This window comes from Suricata suricatta, chromosome 8, assembly GCF_006229205.1.
Source record: "Suricata suricatta isolate VVHF042 chromosome 8, meerkat_22Aug2017_6uvM2_HiC, whole genome shotgun sequence".
NCBI lineage: Eukaryota > Metazoa > Chordata > Mammalia > Carnivora > Herpestidae > Suricata > Suricata suricatta.
The window spans coordinates 52,517,185-52,529,313 of record NC_043707.1 but is presented as its reverse complement, the minus strand read 5'-3'; the positions used below and the strand labels follow the sequence as shown (position 1 = coordinate 52,529,313).

The window sequence follows — 12,129 nt, the reverse complement described above, 5'->3', positions numbered from 1 at the left end:
AGTCCCTTCTCACCACTCCTTTTCAACATTGCACTGGACGTCCTACTTAATGCAATAAGACAAGAAAAGAAAATAAGGTATACAGATTGGAAAGGAAGAAATAAAAGTGTCTTTATTCACAGATGACATGATTGTGTAGAAAATCCAAGAAAATCAACAGAAAAACTGGAACTAATAAACAGTTATACTGTTTAAAACAGACATACTACCAATGAACAAGTGGAATTTGAAATTAAAGACAGTACTATTTACATTAAGATCCAAAAAATGGAATACTTAGGTATAAATCTAACAAAGTATGTACAAGAGCTATATAAGGAAAACTATAAAATTCTGATGAATGAAATCAAAGAACTCAATAAATGGAGAGATACTCCATGTTTATGAATAAGAAGACTCAATATAGTCATGATGTCCATTCTTCCCAACCCAATCTATAGATTCAATGCAATCCCTGTTAAAACCCCAGCAAGTTCTTTTATAGATATTGACAAAATGAGTCTATGAAGAGCCAAAGACTCAAAATAGCCAATAACAATAACAAAGTTGGAGGACTGACTCTACCCAACTTCAGCCTTACTATAAAACTACAGCAATCAAAGCAGTGTGGTATTGGTGAAAGACTATACAAAATAGATCAGTGGAACAGAATAGAGAACCCAAAAATAGACCTAAATAAATGTAGTCACCTGATCTTAGACAAAAGAGAGAAGGCAACACAATGGAGCAAAGAAAGATAGTCTTTTCAACAAATGTTGCTAAAACAATTGGACATTCACATGGAAAAAAATTTTTTGAATCTAGACACAGATGTTATATCCTTCATAAAAATTAGCTACAAATGGATCCTAGGCCTAATGTAAAATGCAAAAGTATAAAGCTCCAAGATAACATGGTAGAGTACCTAGAGTATCTTGAGTATGGTGATGACTTTTGAGATACCACACTGAAGACATCATCCATGAGAGAAATAATTGATGAGCTTGACTTCATTAAAATTAAAATTTGTGTTCTGAGAAAGTGTCAAGAAAATGAGAAGGTAAGCCACAGACCAGGAGAAAATATTGGCAAAAGACACTTCTGATAAAGGACTGTTATCAAAATATACAAAGAACTCTTAAAACTCAACAATAAAAAAAAAAAACACAACCCAATTTTAAAATGTGCTACAGACCTTAATAGATATCTCACCAAAAAATATATAAATATGGGAAATAAGCATATGAAAAGATCCTCCATATTATAGTTCATCAGAGAAATGCACATTTAAACAACAAGATACCACTATACATGATTAGAATGGTTAGAATATGGAATGCTAACAACAAAAACTGGCAAGGATGTGGAGCAATAGGAACTCTCATTCACTGCTGGTGGGAATGCAAAATGGTACAGTCACTTTGGAAGACAGTTTGACAGTAAATTTCAAAATTAAACATCTTATCACCACACAATCCAATACTTAGTATTTACCCAAAGGAGTTGAAAACCTATGTCAACACAAAAATGTAAACACAGATGATTATGGCGAGTATATCCATACTTATCAGAACTTGGTAAAAACCAAGATGTCCTACAGGAAGTGAAAACTATGGTACATCTAGACAATGAAATACTATGCATCACTAAAAAAATGAATTATCAAGTCATAAAAAGACATGAGGAACCTTAAATGCATATTACTAAGCAGAAGAAAAGTCAGAAAAGTCTACATATTGCATGATTCCAATTAGGTGACATTCTGGAAAAGGCAAATATAGCAATAGTAAAAAGATCAGTGGTTGACAAGGGTTGAATGGGGGCAGAGGGATGAATAAGTGGAGTACAGATGATTTGGGGGGGGCAGTGAAAATTCTGTCTGATGCTATAAAGATGGATAAAAGTCATTATACATTTGCCCCAAACCATAAAATTTACAGCACCAACAGTAAACCATTAATGCAAACAATGGGGTTTGGACAGCTATGATCTATCTGTGTAGGTTCATCAGCTGTAACAAATGTACCACTCTAGTAGGGGGTGATAATGGGGGAGTCTGTGCATGTGTGCAGGCAGAGGTATATGGGAAATCTCTGTATATTTCTCTCAATTTTCCTATGGAGCTAAAATGCTCTTAAAGTCTTAAAAAATTAAAGTCTTAAAAATTTGATCACTGGAGATTAATAATAAAAAGATGGAAACAACAAGAACCACAAACAACTAATTGGAAATTTTAACACTCATCCTATTAACTCTTGGATTAATAGGAAATAAAAATAGAGATTAGGGGTACTCTATAAGTGAATAATAAATAAGAAAACAACATATAAAACCAATGTAATGTAGCTAGTGCAGTACTCTGAGGAAAACTTATAGCCTTAAAAATGCATTTACAAGGGAGAAAAGTTCAAAATCAATAAACTAAGTATCCAAAACAGGAAGATAGAAAAAAGAACTAAAAAATACTCCCCAAAGGAGAAATAAATATAAATTTAAAAGAATTTGATTAATAAAATAAAACATTGTCTTTGAAAAAATCTATAAAAGAAACCACTGGAAAGTCTGACTGAAAAGCATAAGTAAAATCAAGAATGAGAAAGGAAAGATACCAGAAGAAAAATTTTAAATCAAATGGGATTGAACAACTTTATACCAATACAATTTAGAATCTAGATGAAATGGACAAGTCTTTATGAAAACATAAATTATTAAACTCTACTCAAAAAGAGGTAGGAAGTCTGTAAAAACCTAATAACCAGAGAAAAATAGAAAAGATAATAAAAAATCTACCTGCCCAAAAGCCACCAAATCCAAGTGGGATTCTGGGTGAGTTCTAGCAAGACTTTAACCCTTTTGAAACATAAAAAGAAAAGGGAAAATTTTCCAAATCATTCTATAATTAAACATTAGGACATTTATTAATATATTTTATTATTATATTAATAGAGTTAGGAAATAAAATATATTTCTAAATCCCATTTGAATAAACATAAAACATTAAAAAAATAAATCTAATCCTAGTAAATCAAGAATAGAAGAAAACTTTCTTGATAAAATTTATCTACTTGAAACTATAGCAAGCATCATACTTGAAAAAAAATCCCATTACTGTTTGGAATATGAAAAGAATGATTGCTCCTGCTAGTATTATTTAACATTGTTTTGGAAAACCTAGAAAATAAATAAGTTGATAAAAAATATGATATGATATAAGAATCAGGGAAGAAAAGATAAAGTATAAATATTTAGGGGGAAAACGGGAGTTGGGGGACCTATCATTATTTTCAAATGCTATGATGGTCATATCTAAAAATTAAGACAATCAACAGCTAATCAAAAAACACTAACAGAAATGCGTAAGATAGCCCAGCACAAGTTAACTATATTATTTTTCTTTATTTCCTGTATATCAATTACAGAAAACAGCTATTAATAATGCTGAGAAATGCTACAAAATATCTAGGAATAAATCCAACAGAACATGCATGAAGAAAACATGCTCCTGGATGGGACTACCTGTTGCAAAGATTTAACTCTAATCTGTAAATTCAACACAATTCTGAACAAAATTTAAGTGGAATGTCTCTAAGGAAGTTGAGTTAGCTGATTATACAGTTTATGAGTAAGAGGAGTGTGCAAGAACAGCTGAAGAAAATTTAAAGAAGAAATAGGTCAAAATATACACTAGACTATAGTAATTTACTTATTTAATGTTTATTTATTTTCGAGAGAGAAAGAGACAGAGCATGAGTGGGGGAGGGGCAGAGAGAGAGGGACACACAGAATCTGAAGCAGGCTCCAGGCTCTGAGCTGTCAGCACAGAGACCAGCGTGGCCCTCCAACTCACGAACTACGAGATCATGACCTGAGCCAAAGTGGGACATTTAACCGACTAAGCCACCAAGGCACTCCTAGATTATAGTAATTTAAAACTGTGTGATTAATGTAGAAATAGAAACATAGACCAATGGGATGGAATAGAACTTCTTTCTATGATAGAAGTGGTCTTTTCATCCAGTGGGAAAGGTTACTGTACTTAGTAAGTGGTGGGACAAAGATCTAAGCATGGAAAACTGTATTGATAATCAAGGAAAATATGCTCTAATCTAGCAGGCAGATGAGAATTAAGCAGAAGATGAGGAGAGGCTGAAACTTTGAAGGAAGTTCTGAAATGGTAGAGATAGACCTGAAGGTAGTGGGAAGAAATGTGCTGAAGGACCATGGCCCAATGGGTTAGAGGTGAGTGAAAGAAGAAAGAGGAGGTTCAAACATGCAGATCTGGAAATGGAGAAAAGACATTTTTGAGGGAATTTGTGATCTTTTCCATAAAGCAGAAGACAAGACTGTATGTTGATAATATCAGACAGATGGATTGGTGGAGGCAGAGTCACATTTCTTGACTCCTTGACTTTTGGGGTCAGCATGTGAAATGACCATGAGATTACACTCTGATAAACAAGATACATGAAATAAAACAACTATTTTTGCATATTACCTTTTAAAGGAAGAAAGAAGGGTTTGTTTGTTTTTTTTTTTTTTTTTTAGGTTTGTTTATTTTGAGAAAGAGAGTGTGCGGCAGGGTCAGAGAGAGAGGGAAAGAGAGAATTCCAAGGAGGCTCCACACTGTCAGCACAGGGCTCAAACTCAACAAAACTCAAGATCATGACCTGAGCCAAAATCAAGAGTCAGATGCTTAACCAACTGAGCAACCCAGAGACCCCAATAAAAAGGTCTTAATAAGAGCACATAGTGGACTTAAACAAGTAATTAGTCAATGAATTTGCAGAATTCTTTCCCTTGCAAAAAGCCATCTCCAATGGCCTTTAGATTCAACACTTAGAAGGCTCTGGACAATTGTATGAGGTTCTGTTCATTGCCACATTGTGCCCACACGAGAACAAAAGGACCCGTGTCAAGCTGAGCAGCCTTGCTTGCTCTGAGGAAGTTTTAACTGAGTTTTGGGAGAGACTGACTAGGTCCTTCCCTGGCCCCAGTGTTGAAAACTTCTCCTGAATATGGGGTATAATTACAGTTGAAACTCTTTTGATTTATACCGGGGCCAGCACACTGTGGGTGTAACTAGGATATAAATAAGGCCTTGCATAACTTTGGTCTTAATGTGCACAGAGGCCCGACTTTAAAATGACTGCCCAGACAAGTGGGATTTCTCGGAAAATAAATATCCTTACTCTATTAGTTTTTAAATAAATAGTGAAAGTATATAGAGATCTTTATTTTCCCAGAAAAAAAAAATCAGATTTTGGGCAAAAAAAATTAATATTAAAACATCATCCTTGCTGTCTAATTGCTCAGTATTGAAATAACAGTAGACAGAGATTCCATTCATCTTGAAAAAGTAAAATTGTACTTTGGAAAAAATACTTCAGGACACCAGTGCCAAAACATAAACCATTAAAGTAATCTGGCATCAAGGATGATTCCGTGTTAAAATGTTATGAATAGAAAGAGCATTTACAGAAATTAAGCCTCCTAAATGGATTCTTTTAATTCATACCAGAAAATTAAATGGAAACAATCCTAGCCTTCAGTCCTGGAATACATCTTAAAATTGTTTGAATTGGAGAGAGAAGAGCACAGGGTCATAAAAATGGCCAGCTGGAAACTTCAGTGGGTTTACATCCAATTTTCTAACGTGAATTAACTCAGAAGTCATTTTGACTTTAAGCTTTAACATTTTCCCTAAATTTATCAGGATTCGTGGGTCCTTTACCCCCGCATTAACCAACCTAGCAATGGTCCCCTCATACCCACTGCCCCTTTGGAATTGTCTATGGATAGGAAAGAAAAGAGGAAAAAAGGGAAGGACAGAAGAACCAGGCAGAGGAAACAGAGGAAGGAGCAGGGTGAAGGACAGGCCATGCGAAGCATGGAGATAAGGCCCTCTGGGGTTAGTGTGTGAGCCTTTCCATGATTTTCTTATGCTGTTTTGGGTCTCAGAACCAGTTACGACACACAACTGAGTGTAAGATTGTAGTTCAAAATCTCTCCTCTGGGGGACGATCGTTCATCTGGACGACTCCATCTGGGTCAGTTATATATAGTGGGACTTCCACACTGCTTAGCTCACGCGCTAACACTTGTTCATTGGTGGCACCATTGTTGCCGACCCTAGACCAGGAGCTGTGCAAGCATTAAGCCAGCAGCTACACCAGAATCCCACCTGAAGGAGGTTGCCTCTGACCCCTCCGTCTCACACAGTTTTAGCCTGACCTTTCTGGATCAAAGTCACCAACAGCTGGGGATTCATGCCTGTGAACTTGCTTCAAAGTCAGATGCTTCTCCTTGTTGTCCTGAAACTCCTGCTCCAGTAGTTCAAGATGTCCCTGAAGTTTCTCCAGGACCTGTAGCAGTAAAGTTACCAGAATCATGCACATGTGTTTGTTTCCCCCCAAAATACAAGGAGGGTGTATGCTATGGTAGTTCTAAGATGAAGCCACCATCCTTCTCCTGGCAAGTGTGGTAGATGTTTTTCCTGTTTCCTCCCCTTGCCCAGATTCGTCCTCCATCTTTCTCTGTGCCCCAGCCAGGAAGCTGACCTTCAATGGACTGCACCAACACCAACAGGCTCCCCTGCCCCGGGATTGGTTTCAGCCAGTGGAAGGCAGAAGAGAGGAAATTAAGAAGGATGAGGTTGTGGTCTTTTATTTCCTAATATCCTCCTGCCTGTATCTCAGTGGATGGGCTGTGTCTCTCTACCAAAAGCAGAGCTCGTCAGCTACCTGTACCACTACAGCTTCTCTCTCTCGGCTCCAGTATCTGCTCTTCCTCCATCCTTTCTGCCCCACTGTTCCTTCTATGAGATGCCTTCTGTCCCTTATTGGTTTCCCTTAACCTTGCCCACACTGTTGCAAAATGATGCCTTATTAAACTCCCTTCAGTTGCTCCATTGGAGTCAATGTCTAGTTCCTGCCAGAACCCTGTCTGGTACTACTGTAAATCTCATTGGCAATGCTCAGGTTTCTAGCTTGGGAGACAAAGAATGTGAACCCCTGACTGAACCGAGGAATTTGGAAAGGCTAACAGATTTGAACCGAGCTGTCAATGTTGGATGCGTAGAACTTTCAGCAAGAGTGGGAGAGCCAAGCAAAGATACACACAAACATTTGGAGCTATAGGTGAGAAATTAAAACCAGAGATTTAGGAATTGATAGCATGCAGATAGTGAAAATGTAAGAAGGAATTAGGTAGTCAAAGGAAAAAGAAAAGAGAGAAAGCCAATTACAAACTATAATTTAAGATCATGGGATTTAAATTGTATTATAAGTCAGAAGAAGATAGCCATAAATGTGCCTCATGTAATTCTCATAGCAACTCTGAGACGGGAAGTGCCTAAGATCACACAGCCGGAACATAGACCTAGACTATTCCAACATCCAAATCCTTTCCATTCTGTTGTATTGCTCATGCTGAGAAGCTTAGTGTTAGCCCTCTCTGGTCTTCTTCCAATGCTGAATCAAATGGGCCTGGAAATCTCAGGCCAAGGCTGACGCTGTCAGGAGTCACCTTGACTCTCCCCTCGTCCCAACCCGAATCCCCACATGTCCTCTAGCATCAAGGGGAAACTTCCTGGATCGAGGCCACAGAAGGCTAGTGCCTTGAAACCAGTTCCCTCTACTTTGCTCAGTCCTTTAAAAATCTGTGTTCTCCCAGCTCCTGAAAACTGGGCTTTTTTGATATCTCATTTATCATTCACTGTTTCATTCCTGCAATCTGGCTTATACAGATTCACCACTTCATTAAAACTGGGCTCGGGGCGCCTGGGTGGCTCAGTCGGTTAAGCCTCCAACTTCGGCTCAGGTCAGATCTCACGTTCGTGGGTTCGAGCACCGCGTCAGGCTCTGGCTGACAGCCAGCTCGGACCTGGAGCCTGCTTCAGATTCTGTGTCTCCTTCTCTCTCTGCCCCTCCCCCTCTCATGCTCTGTCTCTCTCTGTATCAAAAATAAATAAAACATTAAAAAAAAAAAGTTTAAAACTGGGCTTGCCAAGGTCCTCCATGATCTCTTGGTTGCCAAATCCAATGCACTTCTTGACTTTTCCCCCCATTATTTGAACATTTGTTGTTGTGGTCCATACTCCCATCTTTTATTTTGGCTTTACAGCTCTGCCCCTTGCAGGTCTACTTTGAGCTTTCAGGTCACTCCTTGTCAGTCTCCTTTTAGGAACCCTCTTTTACCTGCCCCTGTTTGCTGATTCTTTCCTTGGACTTCTTTACTGATTATTCTGCAGGTTTGCCTGGGCAATCTTATATACTTCATAGCTTCAACCCACAACTATATCCAGATTTACATTTCTGGCCCAAGCAATTCCTCTGAGGTCCAGATCCATTGCTCTAATTGCCTACTGGACCTTTCCAATTGGATGTCCTACAGGGACCTCAAAATGAACTTGGCACCTTGCCTCCTGCCTGCCTCCCACACCCATTAGGAACTGGATCTTCCGCTTTTAGTCCTGGCCTTGGTTGCCCATGCTAGAAATCTGACACTCATCCAAGCCTCCTCCCTTCCTTTCTTTACCCTCTCAACATGCAACCACTTTGTTAAACTCTTAGATTTGTCCCCCTCTCCATCCTCATTGCTAATTTTGGTTCAGGCCCTCATAATTTGTTACCTGGAGTATGGCTTCCTAGCCAGCCTCTGTCCCTACAGCCTTGCCCCCGTGGTGCTCACTGTTTCTTGGCTTTCAGTACTCCAGTGCTGCCCCCTCACTCAACCTCAGGTGAAATCTAACCTTCTTAGCATGGTTTAAAGGTCTTTCATGAGTAGTCCTTGTCTCATCCCTTCCTCTTCACCACATGAACCCTGAGCTCCGTCTGGCTAATTACAGTACCACACGATTCCTTATCCCATCAGGACTTTCTGTCCCCTGTACCATCGTGACTGCTGATTCCTTTTCTTGGAACACCCTTTTGCCACTACTCTGTCAGTCTCATACATATTCATCCTACAAGGCCAAACTCAGAGGTCAGTCACTTCCAGGGAGCCTTGCAAAGTGCCCTCTAACTGGCAAGAGTGAGACTCTTCTAAGCTGCCATTAGCATCATTTCTTGAGCTTTATGTTGCTTGTCTCCTTAACCATGTGTTGTTCCTAGGAGACTGTAAGCCACTTGAAAAAGAAATTGTTTCCTTATCTTCAAATCCCTAGTGCCTGGTACAGAGTCTTGGACATAGGAAGTACCTGGTAAGTATTTGTTGAACAAATGAATGTCTGAACGAATGAGTAATTAATACGATAAATGAATGAGAGTCTGTCTACACAGTCTGCCCTGGCTTGTTCGCGGTCCTTCACATCAGGACTTCTGACCCCCTGCCTTGTTGCTGACCCAATGGCCCAAATGACACATTTCTAGCTCTAGGCATCTCAGCTTTTTGCCCCATTGCCCTGCTCCACCCCCACTTGCCACAACCTGGCACTGATGAACAAGGCTGTGTGGTTACAATATAAATTAGTGGTTTGATTAAATGCAACAACAAGCAAGGATGTGAAAATTGCAGATTTTGATCTGAAAAGCATAGCTTTAAGATCAGGTTTAAGTTTTCAAAGTTTTATATGTCAAGTTGTCAGATATTGGCAAATTTTATAATCTGTATCCCCCAGGACCCATCAACTCTGGATGGACTTGCCCTTTGTAACAAACAGCTAACATGCTATTTTCTTAAGCCTACCATGGTCTCAGATTTATTGTAGGGTGGCTGCTGAGGAATGGTAGCCATAAGTAACAGCTTCCCCTGAGAATGAGAGAGAGCTGAATACATATAGAAATAGAGCTCTAAACTCTTTTAGCTCCTGTAACACAAAACCCTGAACCTCAAATAATCAGTGAGATCCTGAGCCTCAGCATGTTGGGAGGTTGGGTAGAGGGAAAGGGGTAATAGTATAAATTAAACATTAACACAATTTTGTACTATTTACCAAATATGTCAAGCTTGAAATAGATTATTAAAGATCTTCTTAATCATTCATAATTAAGGGCATAATATATGTAAAATACAAGGCTAGGCCTCTGGAGGTCACTGCCCTTAATCCTCAGCAAAACATTTCTACCAGAACATTTCTACTCCCCCTAATGTCGAGAAAACATGGTGCTATAAAGTCATTCATATTTAGGCACATCAAATTCCCTAACAAAGATGTTTAAAACTGGATAAAATTTATTACCAGCTTCTTGTCTTGCAAGTGATATGGAGAGTCGTGTGCTATGCTTTTGGAAAATTCTTGTAGCTGTAGTGAAGAAATGCAATGTTTCATTAATGGCATGATATCTTATGTCTAAATTTGGTCACTTCTATCGGTCATAATAAGCTTTAAAAATATTACTTTAGTCTTCAGTTGATCAGTCTGTTCTTTTAACTTCTGGCACATCTGTTTCCCTTCAGTTATCTTTTGAAATACGTAAGAAGAACTTGGGCAAGGGTCTTTCTGAGAGGTTGATGACACCTTAAAGACACTTGTCTCAGATTCTATTCCTGTATAAGAGAGAATAAGTTTTGGCTTCCATTCACCTCAACTTCATTGCAGATTTATGAAGTACTAAAAACAGAAGTCTCTGGCAACCATTACCATTTGCTATTAAAACAAAAAGTTTTCAAAATGTATATCTAAATCAGAGGTTTAAAAATGCTAGTGGAGCACCTGGATGGCTCAGTCAGTTAAGTGTCTGACTTTGGCTAAGGTCTTGATCTCATGGTTCGTGAGTTCGAGCCCCACATTGGGCTTGCTGCTGTCAGCCTGTCAGCGCAGAGCCTGCTTCTGATTTTCTGTTCTCCTCTCTGCCCAACTGCCTGAACTTGCATTCTCCCCAAAATAAATAAATATTAAAAATAAAATAAAATAAAATAAAAATGCTAGTACCTGTGAGATATTCTTGGTGAATATGTATTATGGGCTCCATCTGCACAATTAAAGGAGAGGAAAACATTATTGTTGACATGGATCAATGACACCATTATTCAAAATGATCCAAAATGTTGTGATCATTGTGGAAGTAGCCCAGATTTGTGTCAAGAGCTGGGCCCCCGAAGCCAAGGTTGAATTCCACTTTGACACTTACCTCCCAGGTGACCCAAGGCAATGACTCCATTACTGTAAACCTCAAATTCCTCAGCAATAAAATAAGGGTAGAAATAGAACCTACCTTCTAGGGCTGTTATAAGGATTAAATGTTAGGTATTACCATACCTGTGATTACTACCATGTTTGATAACTATTAAGGGAAATACTGGAACATTTCTCCTAAAACTGGACCATAAGCTCCACGAGGGCAGGGGCCATGATAGGTCTCGTTGCCAGCTCTATCGCTGGTACTCTCACGAACACCATGCACACAGCCACATTCGAGAGAATAATGTAAAATAGTACACATGAAATTCCAAAATGTGTGTCACAATAGTGGTTGTTTACTTACCATAAACTAACAGGACAGGAACTTAAATTCCAGAGTGACTCACCTTGAGGGTCTTCCCATTGTTTGCAACACACAAAGCTCTGAAACATGCTAGTGGCAGAAAGCTAAATGGTGGTAGTCAAACTAGACTTTGGTTATTATGATGGACAGAGAATTGATAGAGTCAAGTTCTCCAACCTCAATTGGCAGGACTAGAGAAAATAAGACACCTGACTTTAGACTCCCACTGCCAGAGAAAGGTGAGCCTAATATCCATTCTGTTCCTACTAACTTCAGGGCACTGAGGATGGTGCACACTCAAGGGTGTTTTCCTGCAAGCAGAATGAGGACCCCTGAGACTTGCCGATGTCAGACATAGAGAAGCATTCCAGTCAAGGCCAGGTAGGCTGCTGGCTTCAGGTATGGGTTCTGTTCAAGCTCCCCAGAGCATTCAGTTGATAGAAAAGGGAGTTGAAGCATGGAGTAGAAATGGAAATTGGCAGAAAGTGTTCAGTCTTGAATGCCCTTCATACAAAGCTTAAGGGAAAGATCATACTGTCCTGGCAAAGTGCCAGAGAACTGAAATGTTTACTTTGATCATTAATGTGAATTTACCTAACCACTCAACCTCAAATAATCAATGAGGCCCGAAGCCTCAACCTGTTGGGAGATGGATGGGGGGATGGGGAGATGAGGAAAGGAGAAATAATATGAATTAAACATTAACAAACTTTGGTCTTCAGGGGTG

At 39.1% G+C, this 12,129-nt stretch overlaps 1 protein-coding gene across 6 annotated transcripts in view; it reads right to left on the bottom strand.

Moving 5' to 3' along the window:
- Positions 1 to 12,129, bottom strand: part of AKNAD1 (AKNA domain containing 1) — a 104,330-nt gene that overhangs the window by 22,403 nt on the left and 69,798 nt on the right. For all 6 annotated transcript variants that reach the window (XM_029946330.1, XM_029946332.1, XM_029946335.1 and 3 more), the window contains 5 exons: positions 10,850 to 10,889; positions 10,316 to 10,464; positions 10,157 to 10,219; positions 6,211 to 6,341; positions 2,770 to 2,829 (listed from right to left, as the gene is read on the bottom strand). In XM_029946330.1, coding sequence (XP_029802190.1) covers positions 2,770 to 2,829; positions 6,211 to 6,341; positions 10,157 to 10,219; positions 10,316 to 10,464; positions 10,850 to 10,889 — 443 coding nt within the window. The remainder of the gene's footprint in view (positions 1 to 2,769; positions 2,830 to 6,210; positions 6,342 to 10,156; positions 10,220 to 10,315; positions 10,465 to 10,849; positions 10,890 to 12,129) is intronic.